Source organism: Mizuhopecten yessoensis, unplaced genomic scaffold (genome assembly GCF_002113885.1).
Source record: "Mizuhopecten yessoensis strain PY_sf001 unplaced genomic scaffold, ASM211388v2 scaffold10377, whole genome shotgun sequence".
NCBI classification, from domain to species: Eukaryota; Metazoa; Mollusca; class Bivalvia; order Pectinida; family Pectinidae; genus Mizuhopecten; species Mizuhopecten yessoensis.
Genome location: NW_018408516.1, coordinates 289,229 through 309,470, shown reverse-complemented (window position 1 = coordinate 309,470; position 20,242 = coordinate 289,229). Strand labels below are relative to the sequence as shown.

General features: G+C 37.1%; 3 protein-coding genes across 4 annotated transcripts in view; 1 reads left to right on the top strand and 2 right to left on the bottom strand.

Annotated features, from left to right (window-relative positions):
• The window catches only part of LOC110460382, a 22,335-nt gene extending 17,436 nt beyond the window's left edge, over positions 1 to 4,899 (bottom strand). The window contains exons 1-3 of one of the 2 annotated variants that reach the window (XM_021513257.1): positions 4,580 to 4,899; positions 4,118 to 4,333; positions 3,269 to 3,567 (exon numbers count right to left, since the gene is read on the bottom strand). In XM_021513257.1, coding sequence (XP_021368932.1) covers positions 3,335 to 3,567; positions 4,118 to 4,333; positions 4,580 to 4,898 — 768 coding nt within the window. In that variant the 5' untranslated portion in view covers position 4,899 and the 3' untranslated portion in view covers positions 3,269 to 3,334. Of the gene's footprint in view, positions 1 to 3,268; positions 3,568 to 4,117; positions 4,334 to 4,579 lie in introns of those variants that run through there. The other variant, XM_021513256.1, reaches the window with a different exon arrangement.
• Positions 4,900 to 7,453: 2,554 nt separating this feature from the next.
• On the top strand, positions 7,454 to 11,783 carry LOC110460386. Its single transcript, XM_021513260.1, has 3 exons — positions 7,454 to 7,726; positions 10,210 to 10,437; positions 10,651 to 11,783. The coding sequence occupies exons 1-3, from the start codon at positions 7,501 to 7,503 to the stop codon at positions 10,875 to 10,877; spliced, it is 681 nt and encodes a 226-aa protein (XP_021368935.1). The 5' UTR covers positions 7,454 to 7,500; the 3' UTR covers positions 10,878 to 11,783.
• Positions 11,784 to 12,155: 372 nt separating this feature from the next.
• LOC110460389 lies at positions 12,156 to 15,982 on the bottom strand. The gene is made up of 3 exons (XM_021513264.1): positions 15,705 to 15,982; positions 14,765 to 15,193; positions 12,156 to 12,529 (listed from the first exon to the last, which is right to left on the bottom strand). The coding sequence occupies exons 1-3, from the start codon at positions 15,922 to 15,924 to the stop codon at positions 12,267 to 12,269; spliced, it is 912 nt and encodes a 303-aa protein (XP_021368939.1). The 5' UTR covers positions 15,925 to 15,982; the 3' UTR covers positions 12,156 to 12,266.
• Between the last annotated feature and the right edge of the window lie 4,260 nt (positions 15,983 to 20,242).

The window sequence follows — 20,242 nt, the reverse complement described above, 5'->3', positions numbered from 1 at the left end:
TTTTTTTTTCTGTAGAAACATGAAAATATTAAGCCAGCCTAATTAAATGTATATTACCTAGCAATAAATGTATCCATGTGTCATGAGATGAGTTGAAATAAAATGTATGTATGTAAATATTGTATTCAATGTCTTCAAATATCAAAAGTATGCTGGAAGCCATGGAGAGAGCTTATATAGGCAAAGCCTGTTGCTCAATCCTTTTGTTTAATCAATAAAATATATTTGAAATGAAAACTATTTTCCAGCATAATGCAAAGATGACTATATAAAGGATGGACGCTCGGCAATAAATGAGTTCCTGGTTGGCAGTATATTTGTTAAGATAGGCAGTAAGAACTGACAGCAAACGACTGTTGCTATGTCTGTGGCAACAACTGTTTTTTATGTTGTTGTGTTTTTTTTTTATACGAGATCGACTTTAATCAAGAGTTCATGAGGACTGATACAGACACCTGACTGTGTGTATCCTCTTTAACGTGATATCAATGCCTCTATAGGCCCCTTCACGTTTGCCCGATACAAAGATCATTATTTCCACCTTGTCCAACTGGGACGGCTTACAATTAAGCAGAACGATACACCTTTCTGTTTTTCCGATTGTGAACTTTGTCTCTCTTGATCGAAAGATCACTATTTCGCCAACCTTTTTACATGGTGTTTACATGTCTCCGTTTATACGTCACAAAAGAGCTTGCTCCTAACATTGTAATTTCCGTGATAGATGTCGACTGCTAGCGGACAAACATACAACACAGGATTTCCATCTATACAAGTAGATAATGTCTGTCTGTCTGTCTGTCTCATGTATATATGTATGTGTGTATGAGTATATGTGTGGGTGCATTTGTATGTGTATTATGTTTTTTGTGTATACGTGCTATATGTTTATCCTTGTTTGTAATATTATGTTGTATAAGGAATTTGTTAGGGTGTGAAAGAAGTATGTTTTGTGTTCTTGTCCTGTACTCTATTTGCAAATATTTTATTTTCCCATTGCCCTTCCTATTTATTTATTTATAGTATGACTGATGGATGTTGAATGAGAACCCTCCTGCGTGAGGCCACCATATTGCTCAGAGGCTGACTCCAGGGCTCCCCAACCCTGGCATTCCCTATCAAAATATTTATATATGTATATATATATCTGCTTCGAAGCAGTATATGTATATACATATTTATGAAAAAAATGGCTTGGGGAATAAAATATTTGTAAAAAAAAAAAAAAAATACAAGTAGATAAAAACTACATGTATGACCAGTGTTATAGTCACCATCATGATGTCAGAGGAATAATGCTATTTGTTTGTGCGATATGAAGGTCGATATGCTCACTACAGTGCCTTGTTTTTGTTATAACTGCGCGTATACCCTGCTCTGACTCTGAAGACGTGATATTACCTGGATTTCACCTTGATTTATACGGCGGATGTCATCAATAAAGCAGACAACGCTTACCCTTTCGGTTCACCTGATTCTATTTTCCTTGTACTTGTTAAAGAGTATCCATGTATTTCATTTGTTCATATTTTGCCCTAGTCTTATCGGGGATTTTTAGTTCGAATTATGTTGTTTTTTTTAGTTCGATGGCAAGATTTTCCATCAGACTGTAGGCTCTCCTTTGGGAACAAGCTCTGCCCCTTTTCTGTGCCAACTTGTTTGTGTTTTCATATGTGACTTTTTTATTGAATAGCGTTTTAATCCTAGCAACAATTCCCTACCAAGTCCTTAAATATCACTTTAATATATTCGACAATGTGCCGTCTAAAAAAAGCAAGACATGTTTGTTTCGTTTATTTAATTACAACATGACTATTAGGAACGGTAAGGAAAATCATAACGATGTTTATTTTCCAATCGTCAACATTCCCCTTCTTGCTACACCACTACTCTGCCACACTTCAATATCGTCATGTTAGATTGCTTCGGTATGGGGGACTCGACGTTTGGTTGGACATTACGCGATACTATGTTTTATAAATATATATATAGAATTAATGATAAACTCTTAATACGATCTATTAAATAATTGAATACAGATAGTTACAATAGATTAATTGCTTTTTATGAACACAAGTGTAGCTTGCACATCATTATAAATTGAAATAGATATAAAATCCGGTCCTGTTATTTGGAATCTGATTTGCAAAAGAAATAAAAAAAAAATACACAAACTGGTGAGTAATGGCATGAAGGTAAGCGTGTAACTATATAGAGCCGCCGAAGGGTAAAAACGAGAACAATTGCCTCAGTATAAAAAAAGGTTTACATCTGCACAAAATACAGATATGTGTTCATAAGTCGCATTCAATGAAAACTCAGCTGATGTTTAGATTTAAAAAGTGGTATTTACTTATATTTCTAAATCAGGTACACCATTTTTTCTAGCCTCTCTATCCCTGCCTGACTATCGTGGATTTGCACTAATATCTGACTACATACATGTTCGATCTATGTATCAGAGTTATATGTTATACAGTTTGGTTCACTGTATACATAATCCAAAGTTTAACAAAATTCAAATATTCCTGGAACAGCATCTGAAACATGTGCTTTAATTATGAACCACAACCACGTCTTAACATGAGCTATCACCTATTAATTGAAAAAAGGTGTGAATGAAATTAGCAGTGCGACACAGCCTACAAATATAGCCTCTTTTTGAAAATAATATACACTGAATCTCAGGTGGAAATCCTCATCTACTAGGAAACAATCATTATTGTCAGGTAATCTATGTTGTGTAAGCTGCACGTGTGTCATAATGTAATACAATTAAAACATAAAATCAATTAATCACGTTATTTCACTCCCATTTGTACAAAAGCGTCCAAACTTACTTTCGGTTTTAGTAACGGCCTACTACCTATGGTAATAAGATGTACACCTCCGATATGTCCACCCGTCCAATGTAAAGTGGTATTGTCAGACTAGGTGTAACCGTAAACAAATTGACAGTCCACTTACACTTATTCTGATGTTGTTTCGGGAGACAGACCTTGAATTCGTCATGGGGGAGTACACTATGGGTATTAACGAAGAATGCAACAGGCTCTGGCCTAATGCTGTATCATCATCGCACAGTTTGTGTTCTCGTTATAGATGTTCTCCTGCCCAGTAACCGGGGTATGGACCATCTCCCCTCTACACCCTGCTTGTGTCTCAGCAGGACACAACTGTCGGAAACCCATTTCATGTTCATGACAAGAAAAAAAAACCAAAACACGAAAAGAATATCAGTAACTTTTATTATAAAAGATATATATCGGTAAAATATCACATGTAATCTCAGGAGAATAAAGCAAATTTACATACATTTATTATATATTTCATTTCATACATCGATATCGACACAGCCTGATATTTCAGGGTCGAACATCCGCCCCTTGTCCCCCTGAGGACACAGACCCTGGTGCACCACGCGCTCGCCTCGACAGACCACAAAGTAAGGGGTCTTCTCTCTCCCGGCCCACACGTTAAGTCCGTCTGGTCGTCCGGAACAGCTGGGGTGACGGACATTACACGGCACACAGTTAGGACCTTCACACTGATTGGCCCTGTAATCACCTGGTAAAACACAATAAATATAAGTAGTGGTCGGAGCGAGATGACAATACGCTGACATTGATATTGAATACTCGGATATATACTAATTAAGTAAAATTATATCTGCTTTTTAGTTTAGAATTATCACTCCGATTAGCATTGTGTTTAATAATAAGCGTTAAGTCGTATTAACTTAAAAATATAATTATGAATGCTTGAGTTTTATGGAATCATTCAGTTAGAATCAGGATTTATGAAATAAGTGTATTACTTTTTCATAAAATAAAATAAAAATCAGGCTATCTACTGTGTATATAGATTTAAGATAGTTTGGGCTAAACACATGCATCATTGACGATTCTAATCAAAATGAATTTCATCAATGATTACCTATTTAAGATAATACAAAAATACGAATGAAAAACATCATACAAAAGTGATTTGTATTTTCCTTCGTGAATTCATGGCGTTATAGTTTTGTTAGCATAGATGTTTGTGACGTCACAATCAGTGTAATGACAAATACTACACAACCAGATAACCAGATGGTATGATATTAATGTATACTTACATGGATCCTTGGGTTCGATCCTGTCCCCACATTTGACTGTGTCTGGGTAAGCACAGCCCTTACTGTCCTCGTCGTACAGTAGAGGGTAGGGACACTCCTGTACTTCCGGTATGATGGGCATCCCCATCTCCCTCGGAACTGGACAGTTCGTGTATTTGGCGCAGGACTCCTTCAAGGCCGCGTTACATGGGATACTTGGCGTGTTCTTTTCCGAGCCTGAAATTATATGAAATATCTATGATAAATATATTATTAAACATTTATGTGCCCCTATTGTTTTATTCATTTGAAATTTTGTAGTAAAACAAGAATATAACAAAACTTTAATTCACAGAAAAACTGGCCAAAGACTTACTGACAATAAACGTTTCACAATATAAAATTATTTTGTTGGGACTTGATGAAATGATGTTAACTGTTGATGTATCTCAAGCAAAAATATCAACAGAAAGATTTACTCACATTTGTCTAGCTTAGACCCTTTCGGCACACAAGCCCTGCTGATTGGGTCTGTAACCATGGTTCCGGGACATGAGTATTTAGTTCGCCGTCCATTGTAACACAGATAGAACACGGAACAATCTGTCGGGTCTTCTTTCCACTCTACACCGATGATACCTTCACACTCTTTGTTCACTTCAAAAGCTGAGACGACAGCGAGAGCTGATAATAAAACAACCACATTCATTCTGACAACTATATCAGTTCCTTCTCCGAGTCGTTTCCTAAACTCTGGGTTTATGTCTGATTCTAGGTCTGCCCAAACCTCCCTTATATACATAATCATCATCCCACAGACGTGATGATGACTCCATTTTGAAATAATTTGCTGACCACTGTCGCCCACCCTTGCCCACGTGCTTTATCGTTGTAGACGAGATATAATACGATCAAACATGAATGGAGCAGTCTGCCGGACAACCCCATGATGACAGGTATTTTAGATATGTTATTGTGGACACACGTGAGGTGCTATATCAATAGGTGTGTGTCTGCTACATACCTGGAGCATTTTCTCCTCCCTTAAAGTCTCAAACAAGGGTGGTCATCTCTAAATATTTCGCTTGTCATAGCAGAAAAGTATCGTTCTTACCTGAACTATATATAAAGTAAGGTCAGACTACGCAACAAAACGTTAGACTTTGAACTCCTCACTATGTACCAAACCCTAGCACAGATATCGTCATGGTTGGATTTCAATGACATGACTGGTATATGACTAACTGATATAAGGCGAGACTTCGAACTCACTATGTACCCACCTTTTATACAGATGTTGGCGAATGGTCAGCATTCTGAAAGCATATATTAACCCCTTTCTTTGTTTCTTTATCTATTTATTTCTATTTTACATTCACAAACAAATAAGTACGCTCTAGGAAAAACACAATTGAAATGAATCAATAGAATCACTTTTGATTACAAGTATCAGTGGACCAGATTTTGAATTGTATGCTAATCAGCATGCAATTAAAAGTATGACTAATATGTAATAAGTAATTACAAAAACTATCAAATAGCTTCATACTGGACTAAAAAAGGGATCTTACATGTGTTTCCATTTCTTATGAGATTGATGAAACGAGTCTTAGACTTTTTCGAATTAGCGAGCCTCTGGCGAGCTAGATTGAAAAACTCGTGACGAGTTTCATAAATTTCGTATGAAATGAAAACGAGTGTAAGATCATTTTTATCAAATAATCAAGATTTGTGGCATTTATTCGTGTTAACGCCTACTTGTAATTTATAAATCTTTTATTGTTTTAAATTTCAACTTCTTTCCTTTATTCTGGCACTCTTGTTCAATGAAGAACGACAGAAAGTTAGAAAAGATACAAGATAGAGCTTTAGGGTTTTTACAAAATGTATCCCTCTCCTGGCCGATTTGGTTTTTTGTTTTCATTTGGAGCTGAATTTATTGATGAGCTTGTCAAGACAGTTAAGAAAAACCACGTCACGTCCTTCAATTCGCATTCATGTCCATCTATATTGACCATGTGCTGTCTTTAAATAACAAGAAATATAATGACTTTGTCGATCATTTATATCCTCCTTGGCTGGAAATCAAGGACACTACAGACTCTTCTGCTTCAGCTGTTTTTCTAAATCTTCACTTGCAACATAACCAACACGACAACTTACTAGTAAGTAACTTGTACGACAAGTAGGAAGGTTTCGACGTTTTATCGTGAACTACCCCTTTTTAATAGTAACATCCCTACTTCCAAATATACGATGTTTGCATGTCACATTTGATTCGGTATTCAGGAGTTTTCTATGAATATCGTCACTTCGTGAATGTTGTCGACTACTGACAGACAAACGTACACCCCACTGGTTCCAGTGATGGAGGTTGATGAAGATTATGGGCAAGTCCTCAGTGAATTACATAACGAAAACACGCAACATCCTGTGTGTTTGTTATGGTGTGCCGACCTGTCCTATGCATAAAACAATGTTTAATTGTTTTCAGTATTCTTATTTACATCAGATATGTACATAGGTAACAGGAGGGTATATATTACAATACATACCTGTAACATGAACAGAGTAAACAATGTATACATTGTTTGTCGAAAGATTTATTCAAATAGTTTTAATAATCAAGATCTCCAGTGTTTCCTTTTTTATATAGAAGTCATGTGCTAAGAATGGTAACAAATAACATGCATATAAAGTTATGGAGAGTACGTTTTTATTTATTTATTCCGTACATCGTAAATTCCTCTAGTTTTGTCCTTAAGTTTTCTTTTGGTTAATTTCCGTGCCAGTGAGTTTTGTATTGTGCAGAGAACTCATCATTTTCCATGAGAAAATACATCATTACAATCTTCCTCGAATTTTTAATTTTTTAAAAATAATTTTTAAAAGTTTTTATTGGTTTAGCAGCGTCATAAACAAAATTGTTTACGTAATGACCAAGATCGGTTAGTATCTAGGCTGTTCTTTCAGCATGTGACGTCATCTAATCTACACTCCTCGGACATCAAGCTCCTAACAACTTCCGCTGGGACTTTGGTCGCGGTATATCACTAAGCAAAAGGTATACATATACGGCGTCTTCTGGTTAAAAAATAGCAGCGATTATTTTTAATTGACATGTAAACATATTATCCTCCCTAAGAGTCGGTGTGTTTCTAGGCTATGTGGAAATGTGAAGGTTTACATAGCAGAAATTGTCGTCACGCCTTCTAAAAACCGCCTAATGCATGTCAATTATCATGTCTGGATCTCGTACATAGTCGCGCACGTCTCTCCAATGACGCCAGTGGATAGATACATCTCGTATAAAATACCCGTAATTCACGCAGGAAATAGTATACTGATCACAAACAGACAGACATAGTTTATACCTAATAACGGATATTTCTGAAAACAAGAGTATGTTTTTCTCTAGTATTCTAGTTTTATTTCTGGTCGTGTGCTTTTCTAGAGCAGACAATATCTGCCAAGGAAATACGGGAATCCAATGGATAGCTGATCCTGATGACTGTTCCGTCTTCTACCTCTGTTTTAACTCAGCTTCGTACAAGTACATGTGTCCCATCAACTCCGTCCGAGATTTCATCACTAAAGCTTGTGTTCCGAAAGGATCCACCTACGACACTTGTGAGTATATCTTATGGCAGGTTTCTATAGAAATCCTCTTCGCTAGACTCTTAGGGTTATAACACAAAACTACTTCAAATCACAGTTTCTGGTACACCATGCAAAGCCTCTACGCCAGACTCCAAACAGCAGGGTACAAAGTCACTAAATGTACACACGACAGAAGTCTAGTACAGTATACAGAAACTATGCCAAACACTAACTTAAGAATACAAAATTACTACAAATCACAGTTTGCTGGTATAGGATATATATCTCTCATCATTAGAGTACAAAATAATTACAAATTACAAGATATTATATGATGTCAAAATTCAATGTTCGAACATAAAGATATCTGCATTGAAATAATTATATATATTTCGCTGGTTTTAAACTATTCGGGGAAGGGAAACACAATAACATCATGCGATTTTCTGACATAATCTGTGTTGCGCAAATGATCCGTCCTTTTAAGATATTCTTGTAACTGTGTCTGATCGAAATCATTGGAATTGTTTTATTTACCTTTGCATAATCAGCAAATCAGAATGCATTTGATTTCAAAGAACGCATATAGACAACGATCTAGACCGATTACGGATTCTTCCGAAACACCTGATGTTATACAAATCACCCATTTACCGTTGCCCTCTGACCTTAAAACTCGTCAACGTCATTAATACAAGTTTTCTGTAGACTCTTTTTCTTTGAGTAAAAAATCACAGTAAATATCGCAAGCTTTTGGAATTCTATATAAACACAGTCGATGAGATGTCTCTATGGGAAATATGTCCCTATGGCACAGAGCTAGTCCCGTGGCAATTGCCTGGAAGCAGTTGAAAACATGTAGATCTGCCTGAAATAAAATAACTAAAATGCGCATTTGATTTGATGCGTTTCTGCGCCTATCTATAAAGGGACATATTACTTTATTGGACCGGGGGGTCGATTGGCTTGTTGGCTTGCAGGCTGGCGCTGGGTGGGCGTCAACAATATTTTGTCATGGCCATAATTGTCTTGCTCTTTCACTTACAATATTTCCCATACAGGTACATGTATGTATCTTTGGAATATCGCATGCTAAAAGGTCTCGTGCCTCACGCTTTGCAGAGTTAGGACACATTGTTTTAATGTAATTTGAAAAATGGGCTAGGGGAGGCAATCCACTAAACATTTATTTAAGGTAAGGCAAAATAGGTTCATCTTTACTTATAAGGGCCCCGTATCGGAGATACGGGTGCCCTATAGTAATCACTCTGTATGTCTGCATCTTTTCACTGATGAGCATTTTGTTATGACATGATGAGGCAAAGTTGATCACAATTAAACATGGAGTCAACTGACCAAAGGTAAAGGTATTTGGGTCAAAGGTCAAGGTTAAATTTTGTATCTTTTTTACTGGTGAACATTTCGCTATGACACTCTGAAGCAATGTTGCTCAGAATAAACAAGGAGTCAATTGACCAAAGGTCAAGGTCACTGGGTCAAAGGTGAAGGTTAAATTTTGTACCTTTTCCCCGATGAACATTTTGTTATGTTATTATGAAGCAATGTTGTTCAGAACTTAACACAGAGTCAACTGACCTTAGGTCCAGGTTACGGGGTTCAAAGGGTCAAGGTCAAGTTTTGTATTTTTTACTGATTAACATTTTCTTATAATAATAAGAAGCAAATTTGGTCGGAATTAAAGAATAAGTCAACTGACCAAAGATCAGGGTCACTGGGTTAATGGTCAAGGTCATTTGGGTCCAAAGGTCAAAGACAAAGTGGATCTCTGACTTTGACCCTGGCTCTTGAAGGAGGAGGTATATAAGGTGAAATAAAACAAATCAAAGCTAACAAATGAGTATTGCACCGGTATTTACATTTCTGTTAGCCCAGCAAATATGGAGGTGGAAGGAAACAAAACTCACATCATAGTACATGTGAAATGTATATTTTGCTTCCTTGCGATTCTTTTTTAAGTCCAAATGTCAAACGTCAAGCTCAGCTATACGGGCAGCTTGCTTCTTGATGATTATGGGGGATATATTGCCACAAGACGGGGCCCTTACTGACCTGTAAGTGTTCTTGTTCCTTCTCTAGGGAAGTAAAGTACAATATGTTTTCGAAACTCCACACACTAAAGGAATAATGAAATTATTATTTTACTAATTATCACGTAGTAGAAATGTATGTTTTTCTTGTTCCATTTTAATGATTTGATACATTTTGTTTCAATCATCAGCATACAAATTATATGTTAGACGCAATTTGACAGTATCTTAATGGATACTGCATTACATGTAAATAGCGTATATCGTTCCGGGCACTGCGATACCCATGTGATATATTCTACCTAACACTCGTTTTCAGGACTACACACACAACCTATGTCCGATAAACTTATCGTAGTTTCTAGTTCAAGATTTGTTTCTTTTAAAAAACATTTAATGTATGTCTTTCCAAAATCGTTTTGTTCGAACTTTTTATATCGATATGTTGTCGTTTTATATTATTAGGTACAAAGAAAGAAGCAGCTGTTTGTTTACCCGATGATGGTTTTAAACCACATCCGACCGGAAATTGTGCGAAGTACGTCGATTGTGAGATGATGATGACCAGGGCTTCTGACGTCAGATCCGCTACTAAGGAGTGTGACTACCCGCTGTTGTTTGACGAAGCCTCTGGACGTTGTCAGATACCAGAAACCGCTGACTGTGGAACTCGCTCCGTCCCCAAGAATCCATGTAAGTATATTAAGATTATCACTTGTTTAAATTTGGATATTGATTGTAGACAAGTTACATGTATTGAATTTTGTCCCTTGTCCTGGAAACAAATATCCGTAGTTAGTGTTATTAAATGGATAATTACATACAGTATATGCCATTTTCACTTCCGGTTGGCTTTATAGTAATGTTTTTGATTGATATTATGTGATATATTTATATATGTTTTAGGTGACTACGAAGTTAACCAGTGTAAGCAGGGTCACTGTATCCCATGTTACATCCGGTTCCCCAGCTGTAACGAACTTCCGGATGGTATGAATGCCTGGAACGGGCGGGAAAATACGCCATTCTTTGTCGTCTGTAAGAACGAGCGTGTGGTATACCACGGACAATGTCCAAAAAAGGACAGGATTCAGCTGTTTGACCCCAAGGAGCGCGTGTGTGTACCACAGTGACATTAATACTAAACAAACATCGATAAATGTCATACGTTTTGGAGGACAGAAACGTATCCTCCATCTCTTTGTTTGTCATCTGTGTGTGATTTTTAAAGAAAAAACAAAATTATCATTTTGATGTTGTTCATGTTATTTAAAATATATATATAAAATAGTTTCTTTAGTTTTCGTATTTTGATTTAGTCGACCTGCCCTCAAGTCTCGATACAATCTCATCGAGTCCTTAGGTCTCGAGGATGACCTCTCTGATATTGACCTGTCCTTAAGTCTGGAGATGACCTCTCCGTTTTTGATCTGTCGTAAGAATAGCTCAATAAGAATGCGCCTTTCTGTCGTGAGAATAGCTCTTTAGAGCTAATGTTTCATGTTATATGTAAACGACAAAAAAATCAAGTTTCTTGTATCTTGACCTCTCCGCTATTGACTTGTCCTCAAATCTACGAAGTGATCTCTCTGATATTGACCTGTCCTTAAGTCACGAGGTGATCTCTCTGATATTGACCTGTCCTTAAGTCACGAGATGACCTTTCCGTTATTGACCTGTCCTTAAGTCACGAGATGACCTTTCCGTTATTGATCTATCATAAGTCTGTAAATGACCTCTCTGATATTGACCTGTCTTCATGTTTCGAGATAATTTCACGGTAATTTATCATAATTAACTTATGCAGGAGAAGTATTTCTGTATTACAACTGTAGGAGGCTTTTATCTTCCAAGATCTTGTTCAAAAGAAAAAAGATGCAGTAACGATTGAAATTAGTTTTTTCAATATTGTTAAATATTTTCAAAGTGATAAACAACATTATTGATCTGTCTATGAAATGTTAATAAGGAAACAAGTTGTATGTGTGTTGTGGAGACTGGGAAACAAAAAAATCAAAAAGAAAATAAAATCATTGGGAAGCTGAAGAGAAGTTTATAATTGTAGTTCCTCTTCATTGATACAGTGCTGCCGTGTGAATAACATACGTTGGACGTTATTTAGGGAGATAAAGATGAGTCAGAGGAGATAGTATCAAACCTAAAGTACTAAATACAGAAGAAAGGAAGAACAATATCCAGCAAACAGAAGACCCAGAGGTACAGACACCGATTAAAAAACCTTCATAGATGTACTTCCGGTTTTGTCTGTACTATGTAGCTGTCATGTTTATTTATTGAGTATGGGAGGCAAACATAAGGTATCTACAGCATCTTAAGTGATAAGGTTAGGTCAGATTCGGTCTACCAGACGCTTTGATGTTTAAAGCAATAGAAACAATGTTGTTAGTTTCAATGTTTCTTTATTATAAAACAATGCTGTACCATTCAGAAAGGAACATAAATTCAAAATCTCATATCAAATCAACAAATAACAAAATCATTTCAATCTTTCATCATAGAATTTAGACATTTGTCATGTCAACTTTCTTGGCATCTACGCATCGTTTCTTGACGGGATCGAACACATAGCTCGCTGCACTGGAGGCGGCAAGTGAACACTTGGACTGGAAGGTAAGACGTTCCTTGTAACACGTGATGAAGTAGGGGGTCCACTCCCGGCCTGTCCAGGGGTTGGGGCCGTCCCCCGCCCCATCACAGCTGGGAAAACGTAACTCACACGGCATGCAATGCGAGGACAAACCACACTGGTAGGCGTCATAGTCACCTATGGAGAGAAACACGAACATTTAATGGGAGAAACAGGTTATCAAACTCCACATACATAAACGATAGTTCGCCTCTAGTGAAGTTATACAAGAAAACACAGCAATTCACTGAATGCATTCAGTCAATATAACCGTGCTGGAATTAAATATTGCCCTGTATTCAGTCAATATAACCGTGCTTGAAGCAAATATTGCCCTGTATTCAGTCAATATAACCATGCTTGAGGAAATATTGCCCTGTATTCAGTCAATATAACCGTGCTGGAAGTAAGTATTGCCCTGTATTCAGTCAATATAACCGTGCTGGAATTAATTATTGCCCTGTATTCAGTCAATATAACCGTGCTGGAAGTAAATATTGCCCTGTATTCAGTCAATATAACCGTGCTGGAAGTAAGTATTGCCCTGTATTCAGTCATTATAACCGTGCTTGAAGTAAGTATTGCCCTGTATTCAGTCAATATAACCGTGCTGGAAGTAAGTATTGCCCTGTAATCAGTCAATATAACCGTGCTGGAAGTAAATATTGCCCTGTATTCAGTCAATATGATCGTGCTGGAAGTAAGTATAGCCCTGTATTCAGTCATTATAACCGTGCTTGAAGTAAATATTGCCCTGTATTCAGTCAATATAACCGTGCTGGAAGTAAGTATTGCCCTGTATTCAGTCAATATAACCGTGCTGGAAGTAAGTATTGCCCTGTATTCAGTCAATATAACCGTGCTGGAAGTAAGTATTGCCCTGTATTCAGTCAATATAACCGTGCTGGAAGTAAGTATTGCCCTGTATTCAGTCAATATAACCGTGCTGGAAGTAAATATTGCCCTGTATTCAGTCAATATAACCGTGCTGGAATTAAATACTGCCCTGTATTCAGTCAATATAACCGTGCTGGAAGTAAATATTGCCCTGTATTCAGTCAATATATCCGTGCTTGAAGTAAATATCGCCCTGTATTCAGTCATTATAACCGTGCTTGAAGTAAGAATTGCCCTGTATTCATTCAATATAACCGTGCTTGAAGTAAGTATTGCTCTGTATTCAGTCAATATCACCGTGCTGGAAGTATATATTGCCCTGTATTTAGTCAATATAACCGTTCTGGAATTAATTATTGCCCTGTATTCATTCAATATAACCGTGCTTAAAGTAAATATTGCCCTGTATTCAGTCAATTTAACCGTGCTTGAAATAAGTATTGCCCTGTAATCAGTCAATATAACCGTGCTTAAAGTAAATATTGCCCTGTATTCAGTCAATATAACCGTGCTTGAAGTAAATATTGCCCTGTATTCAGTCAATACAACCGTGCTGGAAGTAAATATAGCATTGCATACAGTAAAATAAATATTATTTAACAAAATTATCTTGTATCCCGTAAATATAACCCTGTATAGCGTACATATTATACCATATACTTTAAGCTAATATGTCCAAATTTAAAATCTCTTAGCAATTAATATCAATGCATAATATGTAAGTTAATATTTACATTTGCTCTGCATTGCCACTAAATAACATTACCAAGGCCAGTTCCGTGTTATGTCTCAACGGGTCCGACTCACTACCGGATGGATTTCCCCCTCTGTACTAACATGCATATAAGCAATCAATCCACTATGATAAATTAATATTCACCGTTTTATGTAAGACAATTATGAAAATGTGAATTGAATATGTTGATTCAAATTAGGGAAATAGTATCGATATTTTTGAGTTTCCACGAACTATATTTGTTTACGGTAAAAGTCACGAGACAACATTCCGTGAGCATTCCATGGACTGTTCTACCTCTTGAACAAACACCGCGAAATTAGAATTTAAAGGTGCGTAGTGAACTAAGAAATAAACATTTATGAAAAATAAGAATGTAAATAAAAGCATAAAACAGCATTCTGTTTCGTGTTATGGTCCTATATAACACGGCACAATTCTGTTTAACGCTTAAATAACCCTACAATGTGTACTTCCTCGTGTTGAGGTGGTCGAGTATAACTACTGTAATGTTACACTTGTTATGTACGTAACTTTATTTATTTTACAAACAATATGAAACAACTATGTTTATTGTTCTTACTTATACATGTATTAATCACTGTTGCTGGGCCGGATAGACGCGCGCAGTCTGGGAGAAACCCGGAGTGCCCGCAGAAAAGGCACTTGTGGCGTTGATAATGTTACGGGTATCAACGTATTACGAAGGAAAGCAGTGCTACAGGGCGTTAAATACTTACATGGTGACTTAGGCTCCTTCCGGGTCTGACATTGCACAAGGTCATGGTGCTGACACTGCTCAGTATAGATGTTATACAGTTGCGGGTACGGACACTCGTGGACCAGTGGGACACCAGAGTGACAGTCTACGTACTTGCCACAGTTGGAGTGGGGCAGTCTTTCCTTGGGAGTCGACTGACACACTGTCTGTGTTTGTATCACGGTCAGTCCACCGAGCACCGGCTTTCCCAGGTCAACATCCGGTTTTCCTTGGGTAGTGTCGGGTTTCCCCTGGTCAGTATTCGGTGTGACTTGGACAGGTTTTGGTTTCGCCTGGTCAGTATCCGTCTTGCCTTGGTCAACAGTTGGGCTCACTTCTTCACTATTTGGCTTTCCTTGGTCAAGATCCGGTTTTCCTTGACTAGTGTCAGGTTTCCCTTCTTTTTTACCTGTTATAAAAAATAAGATCTGACCTCCGCTGGCAGTAGACGTGACATATCAAAAGTAGTTACCACAGCAACAAGCATATAATAAGACATTAGTCTCCTACTCTCGTCAGGTATGTGAGTTTATCCTTAATCTCTATTAATGACAAAGCAACTTACTTGGTGTGAAAAGAACCGAATAGATGAGACACTATACAATAGAACCTAATGCTGTAACACATTGATCGCAAACGTTTTGCGTCAATTCGACGTTTTTTTTTAGTTGGTACACATTTCACAACGTGGTTATAAAACCTTAATAAGCTTTATAGCAATAATGAAAAAAATAAAACATGATAAAAGTAACATCAACAGATCTTCTATGAGATAAAAACTACGATTTCTAAAACAAGAAATTGAAGTTATTACCTTGAAACAAATCCTCAGAATATATCTTTTGAAGGATTACTGTTACACCTTCTTACGTTACCTATTATTTAACTTCAAACAACCTCTTTATTACGGCCACACTTACATGTGTCCAGTCGGGATCCCTTGGGGACACATGCTCGGCTGACGACATCAGTGACTGTGTTTGTCGGGCAATTGTACTTAAATTCCATCCCGTGAAAGCAGACATAAAATCTGGAACAATCGCCTGGGTCCGATCTCCACATCGATCCCTTCACGTCTCTGCAGTGGTCTTCCGCAAGTGCCATGGAGACACAGATCGCGAACAAAGTTATCAACAACATGACGCCCAATGTAAAGTTTGTTGAATGTGAACCTTCTGTACCTGTGATGATTGTTGACCGTTCCTTTTCTTTTCTGCGGGGACACTGAGCCAGGCCGGGTGTATTTATAGGATTAGCCGCCCTTGTTTTGGGGAAGTTAAATTAATGTTTATCACAAGGGACACGGAAGGCGTGAGGGGTGAGAGATAATGACGGTTGGACATTAACTTTGACGATGACGCTGTTGTGTTTGGTTGCTGCCGCACCTGTGTAACTGAGTGGACGAGTCAACAGAGACAGCAGTACCACGAGGAGACGAAAGGCATTCCCCAGATAGCCATTCCATACCGGACATTCCGACGTCCACAGGGCGGTCAGGGCCGCATCCTTACCCGAATATATCTCTAATCCATCACTAAACACCACATAAAACACTCAGGAAGGCCAGCATAGACATTAAAAAAAACGTCAGACAGGTTGTTTCCCGTGTCGGGACGTAGTCAAATACTGCTGATGATAAAGTGTGTCGCATGCCTGGTGTCGGTAGGTAGGTTAGATACTCTGGTGTACGTAGAGGGCTCGTCACCATCAGTGTCCAAACCTTACGTGTTGGTCAACAGGATTCGGATGTGTATAGACATATTATAATGACATGAATTACTATAGATGTAGATATCCCTGACACATACCCCTATAAGGACGGCATGTTGTCCCGAGCGTTAACCTCTTGAAAGCAGTGATGCTGTGAAAGCATTCGCCTCTCACTGACAGTTCGGGCACTGCTTCTCCACAGAAAAAACCCAGAAAGGGACCAATACACATAGTAAAACAACATGAAAGGGAGCAAATTCTCCCTTCAACCCTGGCAACTGTTTTGATGAAATACCTATAAAAATATAACAGTTGTTATTTTACTTCTCGCTCTTTATAGATAATTTATGAACACAAAATTCCTGAATTTAACATTCTGTTATTGCGGTTTATAGCACGAGCTATGTAGTAAATACAGTCAAAGTCATCACAAAGGCATTTTGTGGCTGATTTTGTTTCATTTCCGGAATACGTTTTACATTTTCTAATTTGAACATTACGGATCTAGAGACTGACAATGTATACGAAATAATAATGCAATCATTGATAATTTATTAAGAATATTAATTTGTAATATTCTTTGACTGTCAAGTACAACACTAACATACTGTAGCTTAAAATAGGCAGGTTTTTCCCTGTCGTAAACCGCCACAGCAAGGCAACTTTGCATGCATGGCTACAATCACTTTCAATTGAAGCTAGCCTACAGGCCACAATTGGTTTGGTTTAATTTTGTTTAACGTCCTATTAACAGCTAATGTCATTTAAGGACGTGCCTCGATGTGTGTAGTATATGTGTGCTTGCGTGTGTGTATGCAGGAGACAGGGTATGTTGGTGTACTTGCCTCCTTGTGATAGCGCAGATCTGATGCCGACTTTATAGTGCAATCTCACTGAAATGCCATGTCGAAGGAACCAAGCACAGCATTTCGCCCGGTTAAACTATACTGACAACGGGTGAACCAGCAGGGAATAACAACTACCATTTTTAAGGACTTTGATGTGCCCCGGCCAGAGGACAGAACCCATTCCCTTCCTTACCGTGGCTCAACATTCAAGCCAAAAGTGAGGTGTTGCCAAGCTAGGCGCTAGGAAATAAAAGGTAGTTAAAAGTAAAAAGAAAGACAAAGATACCAAATGTTGCAATGGGCGCAGCAGATTTTGGTCGCTTTTGTGTCCCCAAATAAAGGAATCAAAGCAAATCCCCAATTCTGCAAGGGGTTCCCACATTAGTCGCCTCCTGCCATTATCATGCAGTGAGTAACAGCAGGTGTATTCTTTTCCCGATCCCCCACCTCTCTAATGATTCTTTGCGCTCTGTTTCCTTCACCTCTTTAAACGGCAAACAGACTGCATGTCATGTGACCTCCAGTTCAAAGTTTTGGAGGCGACGAGCGCGGAGAGCTGCAAATTATTCCCGAAAAAAGAATAGTTAGTTATTAACGAACATGTCAATCTTTTGTTTTATTGCTTACTCCTTTGAAATTTTTTACAACAGTTATTTATATGAAATTATCTGATGTTGTGATTTTACATTTTGTAATAAACACATCACGTGTAAACCACGTGAAAACAAATGTGCCTGACCGCTGGCTCATTAATATCTCTGGAAAAAAGGATAATTTGACTGAACCATTTGATGAAACAAAACATATTATATCAAGTATACGATAATTCTGTGTAGGTAAAAGTTCTTTTTTACTTTTTTGCGCTGATAATAAACATTGTCTCTATCAGTAGAAGATTTCATATGCGCGGAAGACTCTCTTTTATGCTACCGGTCAAAACCTATGAATACCATCGAAAGATAATTACAGCAATCTTTAAATAAACTTCAGATCTGGGCTGATGATAAAACGGTTTCGTCAATTACGTAAAACCCATGGCGATCCCAATATCACCCCTGATGGCCCACCCACACCTGAAGCAGAACAGACTAAATGCATCGGCGTTAAACATGATCGAAAATTATCGTTCCTTCCTCATAAAGTACTTTAAGGCAAAATGCATTAAAGCACTTAATATTCTATATTTCTTAACATTTTCTTCAGGTTGTTAAGTATGGATTTTACAGAGAATGGTATAACAAAGGTATAGTTATAATCAGTGATTTATTCAAGAAGGATAACTCTTTCTTCAATTTTCCGGATTTTATAGATTTATTCCAAATAAACACAGATTTTCTAACTTTCCATGATGTTATGGCTGCAGTAAGACAGTTGTTAGCAGGTAATGAGATTCCATTTTTAAAAATTTCTTTTCCATATATTCCAGTTAATCTGGAAAGTTTTATTTGCTCTGCTAAAGGCTCAAAACTTTTTTACAACACACTGGTAAATAGAAAAATAGTTCCAACTGGGCAGGTTAAATGGAATGCTGAACTTGACATCAATGACCAAAACTGGAAACGAATACATCTAATCCCTTTCAAAGTTACTTCTAATACAAAGCTACAATGGCTTCAGTTTCGAATTTCGCATCATATACTGACAACAAATTCTTTTTTCTCTAAAGTAGGTATCTCAGATAATCCTTTATGTACTTTTTGTAATCAAGTTGAAGAAACTATAGTGCACTTATTATGGGAATGCCAAGAAGTTCAGTCTTTTTTGCAAAGTTTTGAATCTATCCTAGATGCATTGCTAATTCCTTTCCAATACAATAAAATCACTTACATATTAGGATTGTTTACACAAACAGAACGGTTTAATAAGAGCGATAACGAAATACTTTTAATAATTAAGCAATACATTTACAGTTCTAGATGTAACAATAGAATGTTGAATAACAACTCTTTAATTCTTAAAATCATGGACCATTACACAGTACAAAGTTATATTGCAACTGCTAAAGGTGAATGCTACATGCAGAAATTTACTGCATACTGGGAAAATGGATACGGCTAATAGAGCTTGTGGACTAATTTTAAATACATGTGTAGTTATAAAGATGTACGTACATACATACACATGTATATTTTGAATATATGTTAATTATGAATTAATTCTATTGAAACTGCCCTGTACTCTGGCAATATATTTTTTTGGTTCTGGTAATATATTTTTAAGTACTATATGAGTATAGTTTGACATCCCCGTCTCTGGTATCTATCCCTAGAATTCATCAATATGATATTTTTTGCAACAGAATGTCTATGCCTATTCATTCCTTTTCTTTTTCCTTTCTTCTCTCTTATTTCTTTTCCCTTCCTTTTCGACAATATTATACACATATCAGATAAAGCAATTACAGGAGTTTTATCTTTTTATAGATAGAGTGCATGTGTGTGTGAGTGAAAGCGTATAGGAGTGGGTTTATCTGTTCATGCTTTTTATTGAAGTGAAGTACATGATTTGGTTCTGAAATAAAATATAACATGATGTGGATTATGTTGTCTGTCATAAAAATGTTTATACATGTAATAATATATTAAAAAGAAAAAGAGTTATGCTGATCTTCCTCTTTATGAATGAGTTAATCATGATTGTTGAGTATGTTGATGTCAAATATTGAATGTACCAATTAAAAAAAATAATGTTGCAGTTTGGTTCAGTGGCTGTCTGTTGAGGTGTGTTGCTGATGACACACATTGTATGGATAATGACAATGACGTTGAGGGTGATGATGGTGGCTATGAGGAACTAAAGTTTGAACGTTTAGTATCAGGATGCTGATGAGATAGTGATGCTGATGATGATGTTGATGATGATGATGATGATTGTGAGGATGATGATGATGATGATGATGA